Here is a 21,176-nt window from a genome sequence, read left to right on the forward strand (position 1 = left end):
TGCTAATTGGTCCATAGGGGAAATGAGGCGGGCGAAGAGGTGAGAGACAGCTCAGTCTACCAACCATACGGCGCTGCTCCGCGGGGACTGTATGAGTGACCAGCACAGAGCTCGACCAATGGGCGGCGGCGCTCCCTCTGCCGGGGCGGACGATAAGCCGATAGACCTCCCTTGTAGCCAATAGGACGACGCTACCCGCGCTGCCAGGCGCGCAGGGAAGGGCAGGCGTGACGCGCAGTGTGGTTGAGCCGCACGGCAGCGCCCTTGAGAAGGTGCTGGTAAACCCCGTTATGGATCGGGGCGGAGCCCGCCGAGCGACACCGAGCGCGGAGGCCAATGGGAGAGCGCGGCGGGCTCTGACGGACAGGCGCTCTTAAAGGGACAAGGACCCCCGCCACGCGGGGTGGTGTTCCGCGCACAGCACTGCCCCCTGCTGGAGGGGGGGGGACAGGGGATGGCGCCCAATATGGCGGAGCGGTGTGTGCCGGTGTCTCACCCGGTGCTTGTCCCGGGGGTCTGGCCATGGCCCTGTAACAGTGAACAGGCTGTCGCCATCCCCCTTAATGGCAGCATTAGGGGCGCTCACCCAATCGGAGGTCAGGGCACGCACAGTCCCACCACTGACCCACTCACCCAAGAGAAACCTCCGGTGTGGGTGGGTAAAAGGAGCCTTTCACACTCAGCGACTCCTGCCCGGGCTAGGGCCACCTCCACCAGAAACAGGCCCACCGCTCAGGTGAAGAGAAAGTGGTGGGCACCATTTCCCATCATGGGTTGGCATCCCCTGCCTGTCACCAGGGACCACAGGCAGCACTGGGAGACTCATCCTGCTGCTTTTCCTTTGCAAAGGAAGGAACAAAGCAGGCAGGAGGTTCATCTGCCCCAGAAGAATGGCGATCCAAGCAGTGATATTCTAACCCACCTGGCAACGCCCAGGTAGTCCTACAAAGGAGACAGGCCTAGATATTCACATTGAGATGCTGGTCCAGGGAGCCCCAGGAGAGCAAGAAGGAGAGGAAGCAGACAGCCTGAGCCAGCCTGCTCCCAGAAGGCCGTAGCTTTCCATTTGTGTCACATCCTATCCCAAATGTATCCCTGACATGAAGCACTCAAGAGATAGATTTCACCCTATAAAAGTGACTTCCTCCCCACCACTGTATCCCTAAAGTCTGCCCAAACCCCTTCCTGCTATGCCTTGCAGCTAGAGATACAGTCCGGGGACTGGCATGGGGCCATGCTCAGCATTAATATCGTTCCCCCCCTGCACACCCGGTTATTTATAGCCTAAGCCACATTGCAATCTGCCAGCTCATAAATCAGCAGCACAGACTTTTATGAAGTTTAATGTGAGCCCAGTGACCCAGCACAACAGCCACCAGAATAAACACTGCTGGGGGGATCCTTGACATCTCTTCCCCAGCGCAGCAGGGGGGGACAAGTAATTCCTCTCTTATGAAAAGGTCATTACAACAACAGGGTGCTATGCGTGTCAAAATGAACACCCTCCCTCCTCCCATGCAACACAAGTTAACTAGGGAAGGCATTCACATCATCTTCATCCCGGCGAGAGCTCAGCCTGTTCAGTATCAACGCAGGGCAAGGGGAAGGGGTCAGCAAGCTGGCCACATCCCAGGGTACCACTCTATTTGGAGTGGTAGCAAGTAACCAGAACACGCTGGTTATTTTTCCTGCTACAGATTTGCCTTCTTAACAGGAAGATACTGAAACCCAGCAAATGGTCAGGAAGTATCATCCCACACACAGCGCTGGTAGCACTTCTCAGCCCTTATGTACAGCCCTGTCTCCTTTCCTGGTTGCACACAGCCTCCCAAAGCTGCTCCTGGTCCCCATTGCAGTCATCTCCACCTCCAGTGTTTAAGAAGCCCATTCTCCTTCCGAGGGCCAAGCAGCCAGGGAAGGCCAGGTTGGACAGGGCTGGGAGCAACCTGCTCTAGTGGAAAGTGTCCCTGCCCACGGCAGGGCGTTGGAACTGGATGACCTTTAAGGTCCTTTCCAACCATTGTATGATTATATGCTTAGATCTCCAACAGACCAGCCCAAAGCAGACACACAAACATCTTCAGGGACCAGCATCCTTTCTCTCAATTTACCCCCAAACCTCCCTCATTCGATAATCCAGGCTATCCTAACCCAGTAAATCTCAAAGCCTCACAAGCCTTCTGAAGCTGCGCTGTCAACCCTCACACCTCACGCTCCATCTTAATGGCTCTTCCTACCTCCGCAGCCCCTTCCCTGTGCTGCTCCAGGGTGCTGAAAGCCGGTAGGGAGCCACACCAGTAAAAAGTTTCTCCATTGCTTTCTCCTTATCCCTTTTTGGCATCTCGTGCCTTCCGATGGCTTCAGACTTACTCCAATCATCCTATTGGAGATGGCATCACTGCAGCCACATGCCGGAGCAGCAGCCTTTTAGCATCAGAAAACTGGGAGGATGAACATAAGCGCAAGAAGCAGGGATGTGCTTCAGCAGCCACCGTCCCCGAAGGGCTCCTAAAAGCGGTTCGGTCAGTGCTGAGAACAGGCCTGAGACGGTTCCAGCGCTTCCCCGGGGAACGGGGCGGGCTGCGCGGGGCCGGGGGCGCTGTGCGGGGCCGGCGCTCAGAGCCCGGCATCGGCCTGGAGGAGCCGGGCGCGGCCCGCCCCTTCCTCTGCGCAGCGCCGCGCCGGGAGCCGGGAGAGGGGAGCCGGGAGCCGCCGCTCCGCTCCGCTCTGCTCCGCCATGCCGGTGGGTGCCGGGCCTGGGGGCGCGGGGCGGGTGATTGCGGCCCGCTCCGCACAGCGCCTGGGCCTGGCGCATCGGAGCAGGCCGGGGTCGGGTAGGGCCTGTATGGGGCCGGGGGACGTGGCGGGCCCGGCCGGGCAAGGAGGGAGCTGGCCGGTACCGGAAGGAGCCACCGGGTCTGGTGGGGGGGGGGACGACTCTGCGCTGGGACCCTCCTGCTGCTCCGATCCGATCCCGTGTTCCCCGGGGCACGCTGAGCATTAAAAAGCAGGAAAATGCTGGTTACACAGCAAAATTCCAATGGGAACCGCCATTCCCGAACTGCTTTTCCGGGTGGATTGTGCCACTGAGGGTTTTTTAACCTCTCGATGAGAGGGAGCAGAGGGTAGTTTGGAATAGAAAGAAATATGGGTATCAGGTAACAAGAAGAATATAAAGACTTTATTTTTATAAGGAAAGTAAAAAGCATGTGCAAGAGAAGGGGACTGGGACCTGTCCGGTGCCAAAGGTTGAAAACAATGGTTAGTGTTACAGGCAAGCACGTTTCTGTTAACCCAGTAGTGACCCAGTGTTGACTGGTAGTGAAGATAACCCTGGGGGCCCGCTGGAGTGAAGGGGTGATAAAACAGCACTAACGGTCCTTAAATTTCAGGTTAGTTGATATTTCTATGAGTTTATTATGTTGGGGACAAGAGGCCTTGAAGGCACAAGAAGAACAGGATGGGCAAGCACTGGAAACCTTGCAGACCAGATCAGGTCAGTGGGTCGCTGGAGGCAGGACACTTGGTTCTCTGGAGCTTCCCAAAGAAGCTTTCAGAGACCCACAGAGGTGGGAACCTGAGCTGACCCTGAAGGTGGCCCTGCTCTGAGTGAAGGCCAGTCAGTCTCCAAAGGGTCCTCATAATTATCACTTGATGAAAAGCACAGGGATTCCATAGGGAGGACTACCAAGAACTCTCGATACCCCTTAGTGGCATGTGTGGACCTTTTGGCTGGGGAGGATCTACGCCCATCTCCCCCAGGGAAAAAGGCTACTGTGGAGGATGAGTGCTCGTGGTGTGTTGCCAGCTTCACCCTCCCTGACCCCTCGCTTGTCTCTTTTCAGAAACACGAGTTCTTTGTGGACATGACCTGTGAAGGCTGCTCCAATGCAGTCACCCGTGTCCTGCAGAAGCTGGGAGGTGAGTCCATGCTGGGTGTGTGACAGCACCAGCTCTGGGGCAGGATATCAGTGCCCGGGGATCCTCCGTCTTGCAAGGGTAAAAAGCTGAAAGTGGCAGGTTTGAAACCTCTGCCCCCTCTCTGCTCTGAGCCTGCAGCTTAGTAATGAGTCACTGATTGTTGGCAGGACTTGTGTGACCACTGGGGAGCTGTCAAGGGAAGGAGAAGCTGCCATGGCTGCAGGGGGCTCTGAACCACCAGAGCCTCATCCTGAACCCTTTGGGAATGATACTGGTGGACCCCTACTCAGGCTGTCAGAAGACAGTGACCTTCCTGTATGTCCTACCAGGTGGTGTTTCCAGTGAAGCCTGGGGTGTCTGGGGTGCTTCCCTAGATGTGTCATCAGCAGTCACAGTGAAGAGCTGCTGAGCAAAGTGTTTGGTGGTTGCCTGCATAGCCTGTTTTTAATACCACCTGGAAAATTATAGCCTATACCTCCTTTATGCTGACATTACCGAGAGAGGGATCTAGCCTGTACTCACCTGTTGTAAGGACCGGTCCTCCTGCACCCCTCTCCTTACTGTGTAGAAACAGCTTTCAGTCACAACGTGAAGGCCTTGCAACTTCTTTCAGACCTCGTTACCAGACTGTAGTGATCCCACTTCCTCTGTGTGTGGTTCCCAGAAGCTCCATCACTCTTCAGACATGCTGGCCAATACCAGCCTTGTGATAAGAGACTTCATGTCCTTTCACTGTGCTGAGTGTCTCACCCTTATTAGCCACTGGGAAATCCACATGTGAAAATGTCTTTTCCGTCCTCCTAGTTACAGCTGTTAGCTGATGCCACCACTGAGGAAACCTGTCCTGACCCTGTCCTAACCCTGCACTATTAGTTAGTCCCTATCCATGCTAAACCACAGCACAGGTTGAGCTAGTTGGAGGTTGGTTTAAACTCAGCTCATTCTGGTTATTGCGTGAGTGATTGTGTTGATCCAAGGTGGAGTGAGCAGATAAAAGCAGTTCAGAAACTGCAGTGGGCAATGCACATCTGCAGGAAATCTGGCTTCCTTCATACCATTGCTGGCAGGGCACCAGTTTGGTTTTGCCAGCTGGTGGTGGCATCAGGGTTTGCTGGCAGGAAGCATGTGTACATTTGACTGATTGCCTTGGGAGCACAAATGAAGGTGAGTTTTCCCCGTGCTCACACCATTTGGCTGCTTCTAGCTGTGCAGAATTGTTTTCCTTTGTCTGTAGGTGTCCAGTTTGATATTGACCTGCCCAACAAGAAGGTGTGCATCGACTCAGAGCATAACGTTGACACCCTACTGGAAACCCTAAAGAAGACTGGAAAGAACACTTCCTACATTGGGGAGAAGTCCGCGTAGTAGCCTTGCCTGGTGTGAGGAGGCTAGGTATATAGCAGGTGTATGAAATGCTGGAGAGAGAGATCTGAGTTCGTTCCAGTTCTCCCAGTAAAACAGGCTGCTTCCTGGGAAGCACAAGGTAGTAAAGACCTGCAGGTCCAGCTTCAGCAAACCCCTCCTTATCAGAGATGCAGCTGGGCCATATACAGCCAGCCCCCCTTCTGTGTGGGACCACTTAGCTGCAAAGAACACGTGATCCCAACCACGGCTGTAGTGCAAAGGTAGAGCACAGCCTCTGTGCCATGCTCAGTTGAACCTAGAGTTTGACAGAGCGTATCATGCATGAAAACAAATCCCAAAGACATTCACCAGCTTACCAGAGAGAGTGGTGGCCTCCAGCAATACCAGGGAGGGTGATGAGACACAAAGACCCCTGTGGGTACACGATGCAGGGGGTTGGTTGATAGCACATGGACCTCCAACATCGGATTCTGTTGATACGGCGACTAAACTCAAGAATAAAAAAAGAGCAGCACCCTGCTACCCTCAGGGATGTGAAATGTTGGGTGTCAGAATAGCTCCCAGTGTACACAGTCCCTGGATATCTATCCCAAAGACAACCTGATCGTTGCAGTGTGCCCATTTTCCAGAGTCTCAGCACTACATCTGGAGAGGGACTTTTTATGAGGGCATGTAGTGACAGGACAAGGGGGAATGGCTTTAAACTGAAAGAGATTAGTCATTAGGAAAAAATTCTTCACTATGCGGGTGGTGCAGAGAAGTTGCCCAGAGAAGCTGTGGCTGCCCCATCCCTTGCAGTGTTCAAGGCTAGGTTGGACAGGATTTGGAGCAACCTTGATAATGTAAGACTAAACTAGGTTGCTGCCCATTGCAGGGGCTTGGAACCAGATGATCTTTAAGGTCTCTTCCAACCCAAACTGTTCTGTGATTCTATATACGAAACTTTCGTGACCATGAAAATGTTTTTGCAGACAGGGTTCAATTTCAGTGGAAAAGACTGAAGTGGGAAGAGAGGGCTGTACTGTTCTTTAATGTCCAAGGTTATTATACTGCATCTCTTAAGAGCTTGTTTGTGCCACTGGAGCTTTCTAATCCAACAACATTGTTTTAAAATAGTCTACTTTGATCATCACAAATACCCAGCATGGATGCACTGAAACCAGTTCATGCTGATTTAATTCCCAGTCAGTAAATTAAATCAGGGATTTACACCAGCAGGAATTAAACTGATACAGAAAAGAGTTGAGCTGAGACTGATATGCCTGTGCAATAGAGCTGCATTTTTTCATAGACTAATGTAACAGATTTAAAGTCTAATTTGTATCATTAGAGCAAGCTCTCAGTACTTAGAAATAGTTTAAAATCATAGCTATAATCAGATAACACTGCTATTTGAAACAGAGGGAGAAGCATTCTCTGAATTGATTGGTGCCTCAAATAGTTTTGAGCTCACAGTACTGCCTGCAAGAGCTGTTTTCAACTTGCAGAGACTTGTGGACTATGTCTCAAATGCCTGCAGAAGTTAACCATTCCAGCAAACCCAGACTCAAATCATGTGGATGTGGCCCTTTTTTTCCCCAGCCCTGTGTTCTCACCACTTTCCTTGTATTCCATCAAGGCAGCTATGTAGTTCAGCTGATCGATCTGGCAGAACATTTCTATCAGTGCTTTTGGTTTCCAATTGGATTTTAACTGAAGCGAGTTGACTTACCCAAGGACTCTGAGATCCAAACCAAAGTTGAGGGCTGGCTGAGCTGTCTTTGCTAGTAGTCTGCTGCCGGATCACTTCAACTGTCATGGGGAAAAATACCAAGCTTAAGTTTTACAGCACATTTACCTCCATAGGGAATATTTTTAGGGCTTCCTCTATAAAAGGGCGGGGGGGGAAGCTGCAAATCAGTGGCATAGGGTCCAGGTGGATGACTTTCCTTTGGCTGATGACCGGCAGAGGGCACCTTTGTATAACGTTGTTTCCTCTGTGCCTTGCTATTTGTTCCATTTATTTACTTATGTACTTAATTATCTTGCAGGAACTCAAACATGACTTCAGCAAAAAGATGGCTTAACTGTTTGCATATCTCCCAACTTGCTCTGGTGTTTGACCTTTACTACCCTGCCAGATGTTGGAAAGCAGAGGGCTGGCAGGAGAAGACAGCTGCATCGTGGACTTTATACCTGGAGAATTCCAGGGGAGGTTATATGCTGTTTCTAGTCCCACAGTAAATTGAGGTGCTTCTTCTGTTTTTTCAGTGCATGTCTGTGTGTCTTGTGTGTCTTTGTACTGCTTTAAGTGGTTTTCTGTAAAAGAGATGGCTCTTAGGGATGGGAAACTACCCATTACATGCAAGGCAGGTCTTCCTGGAAACTATTTTAGGAGTTGAATGCAACCTCTGTCTAAGGGACATGTCTCAGGAGAACTGAGATTGAATGTCACTTAAATTCGGGGAGTCTGTGTCTTGGCAGATTTCTTCCCATTACAGAACTCCATTTGGGATGCAAGTGCTGGGAAGAAGGGAGCCCCTCTAAGTCAAGGATAACCAAATGTCCTTTTGAGGTAGATGGGGCCACAAGGCAGAGGTGTGCAGAAGACAATGCCTCTGCTGATGAGAAATGCAGAAGATGGAGGAAGGAGAAGGCTGTGGGAATCAATCCAAGATCTGTCATTTCTCAGCCCAGTGACCACTGTTGTGGGCTGTACTGTTGCCTTGCCCTACTCCCATCCATTTAATTCAGGTTTCAAGCCAGTGAAGCGATTGCACGTGTCTGTCCCAGTCTGCTGTCTGTCATTTCACCTGGAGGATGTCTCCCATGCCTACATGTGACTTGTTCTGCAGAAAGAAGAAACAACTAAAATTTGAAGGAAAAGATTATGTTTAAAAGATTTTTCACACTTGTACGATGAGACTGCTTTTGACATAGTTGCAATTTATTGTTTCCTAGAGTGGTTTAGTACTTCAGAGTCCCTTACCATTACAGTAATGCTATTACCATCTATAGCATGCTTAATTGCTATAGATGCACTTGCAGGGGCTGGAGACACTTCAAGGAATCTATGGCAGACACTTTTTATTACTTCTAATTTAAGGGAAGCTAAAGGATAAACATGTAACATCACTGCATTATTTTCTTGCATTAAAATCTCCCAGTGGCAGGAAGTTTCCTGATCCAAGGCCCAGTACCACAACCTATTTCTGCTTTGTGCCTGTGCACTCAGATGCACAACATGACACCTCCAGGGTCCCGGGTGAGTGAGTGAATCCCTTTCCCTAGCTTTCCCTTGCTGGTCTGAGCTGGTGTTTGCCAATGTTAGTTATTATTTACTGCTTTCAGCTTCCTCCCAGGCATGTCCAGTACATCCACCAGCAGCTGGCTGCCCAGTGGCCCAGCTCTGGTGGCACTGGGCTGGGAGAGGATGTGTGCTGTTAGTTTGGCATGGAACTGGATGGCTCACGGAGGCACGGCTGGCCTTGGAGCCAGCAGTCCTTGTGGCACTTGCTGTCTGCCAAACAGGACTGGCAGTGCTGTGCCCATAGAGGATAACTCCCAGTCTGTTTTGCTGTGAACCAGGCTGCTCATCCTTGATGTGTGGGCTGCAGCTTACGCTATACATACTCCTGCGGCTGCTCTGCTCCCTTCTCCCTGCTCTGCTGAACTGTTTTGGTTAAAGCCTGCTTATCTCTGAGCCAGACAAGGAAAGGTTTCTACCCACAGCCAGCCAGGAGGTTCATGCAGATGCCTGAAGTTTTAGCACCCATCTGCAGGGCTGCAGCCTCCTAAGTCTCCCCTCTGGCATTCATTGGTGGAGGGGATGGATACTGCTTTAAGCTCTTGCCTGCTGCAAAAATGACATTGCAGCTTTCCACTGCAATTTCCATTTTGCAGTGGAATTTTGCAATGTTGTAATTTCCATTGCAGTGGGAATTTGCTATAGTGATGAGATGTGATCACCGCAAGCTGGCTGCAGAGTTTGGTGGGGATGCTCACTGCCCAGAGAGAAGAGGAGCAGCCCTTCACAAAGTGCCAGGAGCTGGTCTCCATCCACCAAAGCAGTGATGTCCAGACAGGGGACTCTTCCCCTCCTGGTCCCCACCCTGCGCTTTAATAAATGCCTCTAACTCCCTTGCAGCAAGCAATCATGAAACTAGGCAGCTGTGCTCTCCCTGGCCATTAGTGTCATTTACGGTCCCTATAATTTCCCTGTGTGCACACTTCCCTGAGGTGTCCCTGCCACTTGCTTTCTGATGAAGACTGTGTGTGCAGGGTTTGTGGGCTTTTATACCTCATGGCTCCTGGCATTTGATGCCCTGCTCCTCACTTGCTGTTCCAGAGCAGAGAGAACAGAAGGGTGACAAGTCTGCACAGGCCACCTCTCTCTGGTGCCATACCCTGAGGATGGTGATGGGAGTGAGCAGTTGGGAAAGTGCCAAAGGCTTCCATGAGCCCTTCCTTAGGCGGCCCCAGTGCTCAGACCCTCCCATCACATCCCTCTTTGTTTCCCTGCATCCACTGGAGAAGAGATGGGAGCTGCCAAGGTTTCTTCACCAGCCAAGAGGAGGGAAGTGCTGTGATAGTTCCTAACCCCAACAGTTCAGGCACATATAGTGAAAATACCAAAGAATCAGGACAACTCCTGTTAAGGAGGGCAAGAGGATGATACCCAAGCTGCTGCTTGTTTTCGCCACCAAAAGCCCAGCAGGGCAGCACTGTGTGTGCTCTCCCATCAACCTTGCAGGGTCATCAGTGAAAGAGAGCATTTCAACCAGACCAAGCAATCTGCAGAACGTTCTTTTCTGCCTGCTTTCCTTTCCTGTGGATAAGATAAAGTGTTTGGGTAAGATGACCTGGTGGTCCTGCCTCCTCAGCACTCCTGAATCGGTGGCTCTGCAGGAGCACAGAGTACCTCCCAGAAGGCCACCTCTCCGTGAACATGCAGCCAGAGCTAAGTAATGACACCCTGAGACTGTCCTTGCTTTGGTGTGTGGGCTGCCTTTGGGCTGGTTACAGCTGACCTAGGGAAGTTAAGGAAGGATGGTTGAGTCTGAACTGAGCAGCAGACCTGCAGGGTGGCTGGCTGAGAGGCTGATGGAAAAACACTGGGAGAAAAACCAACTCCTTCATAGAGTCTGAAAGGGTAAGACAAGACCTAAGCAGTTTCTTTGCTCCACAACTGCTCAACTTCAAGTCCTTCAAAATCTGTGTTCGTCGGGTTGGCCTGAAATGGTCCGCCAGGTTGCATGCCATCAAGAGGGACCCCAAAGAGCCTGCACAGATTATGTGGTCACAATAATTTCCACAGGAAACAATATACCAGACACTGAGGCTGTGTGGCTGTTTTCAGACACGGAAATGCTCAGTTTGCAATGCAAACAGGAAAGGGTGGCACTTGGAAAGGGAGCTTTCCTGTACCACAGACACCCTGGCTCTGCAGGACATCTCAGTGACCTGCTGGAAGAGGGACGTGTCAGGACAAGCAGCTGGTGAGGTGCAGTTTGGTGCTTTGCCACCCGTGAAGATGATCCCCAGCAGCAGGATCTCACTTCTCGTTTCTTCACAGTGTTCTCAGCCAGCTCCAGCTAAGCTGTGAGAGTCTGTGAACTGCCTCAAGCTGCAGCCCCAGTAAGAACAAGGCAAACGCAGAGGGATGGGCTTTAAAAGTTCCTTTGTTTCCCCTCCCCATGGTGTTTCCACAGGGTATTTGCTTTATTCATCCACCTCATTGCATTGCACCATTGCCCTTCTCATAGTGATGCTCTGCTTCTGGGTGTCATTTTTATCCAGTGGCACCTTCCCCCACTTTTTAACCCCAAATCTGATTTCACTGCAAAATGCACAGCCTCCAAAGCTTAGTACTTCATCTACAAAAGAAAGAGCTGCCTTAAGCACCACTGGCTTTGGTCACTTTCTCATTACCAGATGACAGGCAGGGGATGGTTTTAGCCAAAGGAGCAGTTGTACTCAGTTGAACCACCCAGTAAATGAGAGAATTTCCAAAATAGCACCACAGGCTGCAGAAAGCAGACAAAGGACGGGAGATCCCCCTCTGTGCCTGCAGATGGTGATCCCTGGTGGCTTGGAGAGGTAAACTGCTGTGAAATTTCAGGGTGGGAAAGAAGGGTTCAGTTTGCAACAATCCCAGGAATTTCACAGGCGTGTCGTGTCTGGATGTTAAGATTGTTACATGGGGGATTCATTACCAAAAGACGGGGATTTTCTAGTCTTACTCTGCTTCTAAATGCTTGTTGTAAGAAACAACCTGCCTCAAGCTTCCTTCTTTACTCACCTGCCTGCTCGCATTCCGGGCATGGCAGTAGCTGGGAGCTGGATGAGCACCATGACTGATGTTTGACTTGCAGGGAGGACCATACCCCTGTGCTTTCAAGGGTTAACATCCGCAGTGTTGCCCTAGCTTTGAGCTAGAGGCATCCAGCTGGACCTGGAGGTCCCCACTGCACTGGGCTGAGGGTCTATAGTCACGAGCATCACCTTCCATGTTCATGCATCTCTGCTGATGGAGAGCAAGCATGATGAACAGACAGATAACATGGTCCCTTGGAGGGACTCAAGCTCCCAAACTGGCTGGAGAAAGCTTGATGGTCTCTGAACTAAATGCACTGGTCTTGCATCTTTTCAGTAAGGTCTACAAAGACCCAATCTTCCTTGTCATGAGGCCACAGCCAAGCTGAGGCCACTGTCACAGGTGATGCACTGTGATGTCCTGGTGCTTGCTGCACTGACGTACAGAGCAACACCAAATGCCCTTGCTAGCTCCCGTTCTCCTGTTGATACACTCAGGTTCCCTGTGTGACCATCCCAGCTTTCCACATCGCAGCTTCCAAACCAGCAAAACACAGGGGCCCTGACAGACTCCCCCTCTGAGACTGTGGCAGTGTCAATAGAAAGAAAACCCAAACAAACAAAGAACACCAAACAAAACCCAGACTTAATGAAGGACTTCAAGGGCAGGAAGTGTGCACGTGTGTGCTAGCCAGAGCACAAGCGTTTTCTTTTGGAGCTGCTTTCTCCAAGGGTTCAGCAAGGTGATGGAGGCTGGGTTACAGAGCGAGGGTAGCAAACAGTTCCCAGCCCCTCCGGAAGGCAGCAGCCACAGGGCACTGCTGTTCTGCATCCTTCCCTGGTGCTCCAGCCTTTGGCTTCAGCCTCCTGCAGTATATACTGAAGCTATTCAACCCTTTGGCTAAAAGCAGATGGGGAGGGAGAGAAAACAAAGTCAAATGAGAGGGAGAAAGGCAGCTTTTGTGCTGCCTCTGTTTGCAATAGACAGCCCAAGCCCCTTTTGGACTAAGGTTTAATTTATTGGACTCTGAAGAGCTGAGGTTCACAGCTCCACAGCTGCTGCAGGCAGTGGCATTTTGGGGCAGTGATAGTGAGCAGGAATAAGCTCTCATGAGTAAGGAGCTCCCTCAGAGGGGCTGTGGGATACCCAGGACACAAGGCAAGGTCCCTGGCTGCTCTGTTAAAGCAAATCTGCTCCATGACGGTTCTGATACATGGACCTGTCCCAAGACACCTGGAAGGGACAAGGGAAACTGGTCTGTGTAGGCAGGAGCCTTCAGCCTGGCCCTTCCTGCTCATCATGCCTGTTCCTGAGCAGCTCCTGAAAGACTGCTGGGTGCTGGGTTTGGTTTTCCTCTGCACCAGGCCAGCTGGTTGCTGTGCTGTCACTGGGGCAGAGCACAGCCAGAGGAGAGATGCTGCAGCATTTCAGACTTCCCCACAGTTCCCAACTGTCATGAAATTCCCAGGGCAGGACTGTCTCTGTCAGCCCATCCGAGAGCTGCTCACCCATTCTCACTAGATGGGTCAGAAAAGGGTGAAACAAACACAGCTCATTCCCTTGTAAATGGGATGCTTGAATGGAGCAGGAATCCTCTGTGCCCAAGTACCCTCCTGCCCCATTGCACATGAACCAAATCCCCCCCCCCTCCAAAGCTTGGCCGTGAGCAGAGCTTGGCCCCACAGAAGCCCAATGTCAGCACGATGCACAATGCCCAGCAATCACAACAGGGGCCGCTGGCTTAGTCTGTTGTGCACAGCCTTAAAAATAAAACAACCCACACAGCTATTGTCAGGGTGATCCCACCAATTGCATCAGGAGTCTGCATGGGACACGAGGCTGTCTGGAGGGCCGGCAGGGCTCACTAGAGGGGAGCTGATAGGGGTTACTTCTTTGTGTCATCTCCACAAAGGCACAGGGCAAAGAGCTTAGGGTATCCCTTTGATGAAGAAAACCCCTATGTGAGTATTTGCCTCTCTATTTTCCTTTATTTTTCCTTTTCCCACTTCCTGTGCCTCTGACCAGTGCTAAATGCTTGTGCCCTCCCAGGAGCAGCCAGCAAAGCAGGCGGCTCAGTGGGAACCATCCAATTTCCAGGGCAACTGGGATGGGATTGAGTCCAGAGCGTCCTCGACTCACAGAGCTGCTCTTATTTCCCTACGGTTTCCTCTCCATTTGCTTTCTTAATTCAGGCTGTCCTTTGCCAGAGGAGAAGCCAAACAAGCAGCGATGTGGCACATCCAGCATCCTCCCTGCTGGATTTACAACTGCCCGGGGATTTTTAGCTTCCCAGTTTCAGGAGCAGCCCTCCAAGCTTGATCTGCCCTGAGGTCAAAATATGTCCAAAGCATGGACAAAGGAAGCCAAGAAGCTCTGACTCTTTAAAGGCTCTGGGCTGAGCTGTTGGCTTCTCACCAAGGGTCCATGCGCTGAAGACAGGGACATGTATCCCCAGGTAAGGATCACCATCCTTTCCCACTGTCACTGGCCACGCAGGGTCACCTTCACCATGAACCCATTGGGCACAGCTGGAACTGCAATTTCTGATGTTTTCCAGAGGAAAACCAGAAAGGATGTGCCTCACCAATCACCTCGGCTAAGTGTGTCCAATCCCCCCCATCATCCGCTTGCTTCCCTTCTCCCTGGCACAGCCAGTCTGTCCTCAGCTCCTCTAAAGAGGGTCTCAGTATGCCGTGCTCAGCTGCATGCCAGGCAGCTCAGCAGAGAGCCTGGGTTAGCAAGAAGCCAGCAAACCCTCCCTGTGAGCCCAGAGCATTAACAAACAGCAGGAGCCACACTTGGGACAGAGGCTGTAAGGGCCACGTTGAGGCAAAGGGAGCTGGGTGCGAACCACTCTGCCATGGAAAACAATAGCCCCAACCCAATGCAACCCAGCGCAGGAGGGGTTCAGAATTCATCCCTAGAGGAGGATCACGCAGGAAACCTCCAGATGTTATTTCCATACTTACAAACCCAGCAGAGGAGCTGCCAGTTCCTAACAGAGAAGCAAACTTGTTTGTGTGTGTCTGCATAGAAATGAAAGCCAGGCATTGCTCCCCATGCCTGGCATTGTCTTTATGTCCCCCGGCTGGGCAGCGGCTCAGCCCCACAGCATGGGGGAGAGTGGGGTGGAAAATGTCCCTGTCCCACACTGAAATGGGCCCTCCCAGGCAGAGCAGAGCAGAGCAGAGCTTGCTTCTGGGCTGGGGGTGAGTGGCTGGAGCCCACTCCCAACACATCAGCCCAGGACCATGCTCAAGGTGTAAAAGAAGGAGCCAGGAGAGGAAATCTCACTTGCTGTTAGTGTCTCCCTTCCTTTTCTCCACAGAGCTCCAGAAAAATCAAAGGGAGGGATGCAGTGATTCTACTGGAAAAGGTTGAACACGAAGGGATTTGGAGAGGATAAAGAGATGTCTTTTCTTATCCAGCCTTTTCATCCATACTTCCCATCCAGAAGCAGCACAGATTCCCTCAGTGCCACTCGCTATTTCTAATTCTGTGGAGGAAAACCAGCATGGATCACCCAGCCTTCAGTGAGATGCCAACAGTGTCAGTGCAGGCACACCCCGGGCAGTGAGGACCTTCACTGCTGGGGGTTGGATTGGGTGACCTTTAAAGGTCCCTTCCAACCCAGACTATGCTATGATTCTTCATAGTTACCCAGGGGAAGAGGAGCAGCAAAGGAGCCTTTGAGCACACACAGAAGCCAAGCTCCATCGCCCACTGCAGGGATGCTCATGCTGTCCCCAGCTGCATCAGCCCCTGTGTGCATTAGAGAAGGAAATAGCTGAACATCCCCATGGCAAGTATGGTGTGAGCTGCCAGAATCCAGCTGGGTGACTTTCTATAATCCCAAAGCACAGCGTGGTCTCGCTCCTGCTTTACAGCAGGGTGTCTCCCTGCACCATCCCACTCATAGAGAAAGCTGGTGTTTCCCTAATTTCCCACCTGGACACTAAAAATCCACACCATTGATCTGGTAATATATCCTGAGTGAGCTCTCTCCCTGGAGTGACAGGGGCCAGCACAGGAGAAAGGGTGCTGTGGGCACCTTTAGGCAAGTCTGAAATGAAGGGGCTGGGGGAACGACATTGCCAGTGCTCATGTCTCATCGCTGTAATTTTGTGGGTACTCTTTACAGATACCTGGTTTGATTAATGCTCATTAGCAGTCTCAGCATCACACAGGAAAGAGTCCAAGGCCTCTCCCCAGGGCTCCCATTTCAGGAAACGATTTTTTCCATCAGCTTTTCCCATAAAAAAGAAGCTTAAAAGGGAGTTCTCCAAATCTGATGTTTTCCTAAACCGCGGTTCTGGCCCCTCCGTCTCCTTGCACAGCTGCTGATAACAGACGCAGGGCTTTCGGCACAGGGAAATCTGCTAATTTTAGTAGAAGATCCCAAGGGGATGACCCAGCTCTGGGCCAGGCGCAGGATGGAAAGTCCCAGCGCTGGCCCGGGGCCCTGCTCGACCTCGCTATTTTGGGGCTGACCACGTCCCACCTTGCCCCAAGCCCACAGTGACGGTGCAGCATCAGCCCCGAGCCTTCCCACAGCCCAGCTATTGCTGCCCGCAGTGCCGCTCCTGCCAAACCCTGGGCAAACTGGATGGGTTTTGAAGGGATGTAAACATGTTTCATGGCTAAATTGAGATCCCCAGAACCCATCACATTGAAGCAATGGCACACAAGGTATTTTCTGCATATGCCCTGATATGGCAGCTGTATTTTCATCCAGCTAAGGGGGCTGTGCCCTCTGGGGTTTCTTTCACCCTCTGATCAGTGAAATCCCATCAAACCCAAACGTGAAGTGGAGATTCCTCCACTGACAGCCCCTTGTGAGGAGCAGAATATTTATGCATGGCCATAAGGATCTAAAGTGCTCAAGTCGGAAGATTTTTAAGGAACCTGAACTGCCCAGAGTAAAATCCAGGCTGGGCAGGGGAGTTTATAAAGGCTCCGTATTGCACTTGGAGCTGATTTGGAGGAGGACAGGAAGCAGACAGGGTAAGGAGGTCAGTGCTTCTGCTGCTGGTGCTGGCCCGGATCAGCTGCGTTTGTAAATCAGAGTCATCAGATGCTAAAATGCTTGAGCAGTTGTCAGCAGTGCCCCTACCAGCCCATCCTACCCTGTCCCAACCATCCTTCACATGGCTCCTTCACAGCAGCAATGACACAGTCTCCTAATACATCCTGCCCCAAAGCTTTGCTGTCAAAAAGCATTTCCTACCGTCTCCCCTATATCAACTTTGCCACCTTCTAAGCCTACCTGTGTACAGGATCCTCCCCAGTGCACGTTGCCAAAATCAATCCCACTTTGTCTCCTTTGAGGGACACCCTCTTAATGGGGCCTCCTGCATCCAGCAGCCTGCCTGGTTCATCTCATACATCGCAAGCCAGGGCTTGTTCTAAACTGAGTTCAAGCAGAAAGCGTCAGAGCAATAGATTAAAATATGTGGATTTTCAGGCTGGATACATGCAGGCTCAGCTGGGGTGGCCTCAGCACCCCCACACTGCACTGTGCCTCCTGCACTGGGATGCAGCCACAGATCCAGCACGGCCTGATTCCCATCCAGGGATGCTGATCTCATCTGTGAGCAGTGCTAGAGGGAACGTGGCCTCTTGGGATCCCTGTGCACGGCGTGAAGCTGCATTTCCTGGCTTATGCAACAGCAGGACAGTGGAGCTGTACAGCTGGCAGGAGATGGGGATGGGGATGGGAGCACCGAGCCATACACAGGCTGAGTTACTGCAGGGCAGAGCTGGCGAGGGGGGAGGATATTTTGATAGGGTTTTGCCAGCAATGAGGGTTAATAGGAGGACAATAAAGTCCTGTGCTTCAGCCTCCACAGGGAACTGCTGAACTTTACAGGCTTTAATTCAACAAGCAGCCCAGCTCCTGGTCACTATGTGCCTTGCCCTCCCCAAGGCCATCTTTCCCTTCTCTTTGCAGTGCAGAAGCCTGGAGCAAAAGCAGCCATCACTTAGAGCCCATGTTCTCAGCTGCCAGGCTCCTGGGAATAGAGAATTATGCCGAAGAGAGCACCAAACCCTGCTGCCTGCTTTGCCTCAGCCGTGATCCCAACCCATAGCAGCTCTGCCCCTTCACTGCTCAGCCTCACTGAACACTCATCGTTCTGCCCCCTGCATCGTGTCCCCAGCAGAGGTGTCTAAATGGGCTCCTATCAAACCACTAAGGAGCTCCCAGCAAAGACATGGCCCAGGACAAATGCTGCTTTCATTCCCAAGATGTAATGCTGTGGGGCTGAATAAACTGAATTAAAAGGGGTCTGATTATCAGTGGTTGAGGAGTAAGCAGCCAACTCATCTGAGAATCAAGCTTTTCTTAGAGGAGCTCATCACATTCGTGACCCCCAAAACAAAGGCAGCTGGCCCCAGGGAGCCTTGTGAACCCTCACGTTTGCCTTTCTGGTCTTTTCCTCAGCCATGGTTGTTGCCACTGCTTCCCAGATTGCATTTGGATGTTTTGGAGCTGGCACAGCTTCACGTGGGTACTTCCATAAAGGCTGCCTTTTAGGAGAGACTTAGGCTGTTTATCCATGAAAAAAATGCTACCATTGCAGCCCAGGAGCTTCCCTCTCCCCGCATGTCCCAGGGGCCTGAAGGTGAAGGTGAATTCCTGTTTATTTCCTTAAGCAGCTCTATTCATAGCCTTCAAAAGCTGCCAAGCCGCATCTGTCAGGCCCAAGAGGACTCAAAAGTGCATCTTAGGTAAACACCAGGAGCAAGGTGGGACTGCCCAGAGTTAGCGGTTCTCCCTTGGAAGCCTTATTGCATCCTCTGAAAGCCACAGGCACATCTCCAGTGCAGGGTCTCCAGCAAAAATGAAGCCAGGCTCAGACACCAGACTGCAGTTCAGGCACACAACATCCCCATGTCCAGGATTAATAGACAACAGCCGGGGAAGAGGCAGGGAGGTTCTTTGGGTATTGGAGATACTGGGTCTGGATGTGCCCAGGTTGTGCAAAGGAGCTTCGAAGTGGATGAAGACCTGTCCCATGTGCTGGTGCCTGGTGTGACAGCTCCAGGGGACTCTGCCATTGGACATGGTGGGGATCTACAGCCAGAGTGGTTTCTATCTGCCACTCGCTCTGGGTGTAGCTGGGGACAGGCACAGATGAGATGTTCAGACCTGATGCCCACAGGAGGCACCGAGGGCAGTATCTGCAGCACGTATTGCTCTTTACTTGCACCACTTATTTTGCCCCTGCTTCTCTGGGCTCAGTTTGGTTTCAGAGAGAACTGATAGGCTGCATCCTGCAGCCCCACATGCTGCCAACTGAGTGAGGTGATCATTGCAGGGATACAGGACATAAGTTGGACCAGAGACAGGAGGACAGTGTGAGAGCCCACGCACAGCATGGAAAGAACAAGCCATCCTACAGCAAGTGTGTTCTGTGTCCTGGCTCCACAGCTTGACTCACCACAGAGCCATGCACAGCTGGATTTCACCCCCAGCCCCGCAGACCTGTGGTGTACACTGAAAATCCACAGTGATATCCACTGCTCCTTGACCATCTGCTTCTGACAGAGCCAGCCCCCATCTGCCTTCATTGCCCACTGAGCCAGCTCACCCCCAGGCCATCTCAGAGCACATCCAGGCACTGGAAGGGACGTTGGCTGTGTTTTGGTCTGCTCCATCTGAACCAGGCATAAGTCCTACTCCTGAGCCCAAAGAGAGAATCCCATCCCACACAGGACAAACACAGCCACTCCTGGACAAGTTCCCAGGACAGTTTGGGTTGATCCTTCCCTGAGCAGCTGGTGCTTTCAGTGTCCATGCATGTGAGTCTAGAGAGCAACAGGCTTTCTGCCTCTGAGCTGCTGCTGAAATGGAAAAAGCCAGAAACCCTCCTGCAGGACCTGCTGACACACTCCCAGATAGCAGGAGAGCTGCGACATTCCTCGGATAAGCAGATTCCAGTCTGCTCTGCACTTAGTCATCTCACTTGCCTTCTGCTCAGCTGGGTGCTGGGCTCCCACTCCAGCAGCCATTGCCTTTCCCCATGCTGCCCTGAGCTCAGCCTCACACCCAGCAATGAAGACAGTAAATGATATTCCCACAGCGGTTCCAGGGCATCCTGTTTATACACTTTGGGTTCATTGTTTTGCAGCAGCATCCAACAGCAATTAATACAGGAACATCCTCTGCAGAAAAACTCATTAGAGAATCCCTCCCAGAGCTGAGAGGAGGAAAGACTTCTCACACCGACAGGTTGGTGACTGGGAGACAGCAGGGTTATTGATCCACACTTGTATCCCTTCACTGAGCTCTTGCTCACGTTTCTCTCCTTCTCTTGCACAACTGTTGCCCTTTCGGAGAGCACTGGGGTTTTCTCAACTGCTCCAGTCCAGATCTGCCCAACCTGGTTTAAATTGGGAAGAAGAAACGTGGATTTTGAGCTGGGGTTAGCTGCAGCTCCAACCTCAGCCCTGCAAACCCCTTGACTCTGCTGTGAACTAAACTCCCGGTTCAAGGGGTTTTGTCTTGTTTGCCATTTCCATCAGACTTTGTGTGGTTGCTTGACCTGGAAGTGAGTCCTGGGAGCCCTAGGGTGCATCAGTTGTGCCCAAACCACCCTCTGGCATGTGGTCGGAGCTGGACCTGTGAGGCCAGGAGCAATGGGAAGGCTCTTGGGGCTGATGGGGGCCTTGGGCAATCTCCTGCCCAGTGCTCCAGACAGCATAGGAGAGCCTTGTAAGCATGTGTGAGGTCCACTTTTCCTCCTGGCAGCCTCACACCAAAAATCTCCTCTTTGACAACCCCACTAAGCCTTGTAAATGTGGAGAGGACTTCTCAGGCCTTCCTCTGCAAGCTCTGGAGCTTCTTAAAGCTGCTGAGATTAAAGAACCAGCCACTTGCTCTGCACTCATTTCCCTCTCTGTGCAATCCCCCTGCATCCCACTGTTAACAAGGCACACCTAGTGCTGGCACTGTGCCCCTCACAGCGTACAGGACCCAGCTGTCCCCACCATGTACATGGAGGACCATGAGGACCCTCACTCACACCCCCCCTGGGCTCACCACCAGGAGCTCAAGGGCCTTTTCCAGATGTGGCTGCATCACTGCACAGGCTGCTTTTTGCTTTCACCCCAAACCAGGGTTGAAGCCGCCACATATATAAAGAAATCCCTGTTATAATTATCTCCCTTGCAGTGTCATTTGTCTAAGCCCTTAGAAGAGGGCTTAGCTCCGGGCTATGGTGAAGAGCACTGAGCAATTGCCACGTTGTCAGTTAGAAAAGTTGTGGTTTCTTTTCTTTTTTCCTTATTTTCCCCCTCCCTAAAATTTTTTCCAGATGTCTTTTTGGCTTTTTTCCCTTCGGAGCGGTACCAGCAGCTGTGCAATTTCAATGTGAGCCGTGACTAATCCAGCGCAGAGAGCATTCAACGGGAGCACTCAGCTCCTCAGGGTGTGAATCAAGCACATGAAACTTTGGCTTTAGGGATATGTGACCTTTGGAGTCAAACTGGGCCTACGAGTGGCATTGAGCTGCATGTGGGAGCTATGGACACCGGTCGTGGGAGAAGATGCTCCAGATTTCACAAGTAGTTTGCTGTGCTAGAAGGACCCATG

At 51.7% G+C, this 21,176-nt stretch overlaps 1 protein-coding gene across 1 annotated transcript; it reads left to right on the forward strand.

The window, feature by feature from the left end:
- The first annotated feature begins 466 nt into the window (after nucleotides 1–466).
- Nucleotides 467–7,540, forward strand: ATOX1 (antioxidant 1 copper chaperone). The gene is given in 6 exon segments (XM_061360313.1): nucleotides 467–655; nucleotides 2,365–2,678; nucleotides 2,680–2,743; nucleotides 3,846–3,921; nucleotides 5,156–5,313; nucleotides 7,317–7,540. Coding segments are annotated over 5 exon segments (774 nt in total). The 3' UTR covers nucleotides 5,287–5,313; nucleotides 7,317–7,540.
- The last annotated feature ends 13,636 nt before the right edge of the window (nucleotides 7,541–21,176 follow it).

Source organism: Neopsephotus bourkii, unplaced genomic scaffold, assembly GCF_033783945.1.
Source record: "Neopsephotus bourkii isolate Nb327-2 ecotype Australia unplaced genomic scaffold, CSIRO-AGI_Nbou_v1 NB_1016, whole genome shotgun sequence".
Classification (NCBI taxonomy): domain Eukaryota; kingdom Metazoa; phylum Chordata; class Aves; order Psittaciformes; family Psittacidae; genus Neopsephotus; species Neopsephotus bourkii.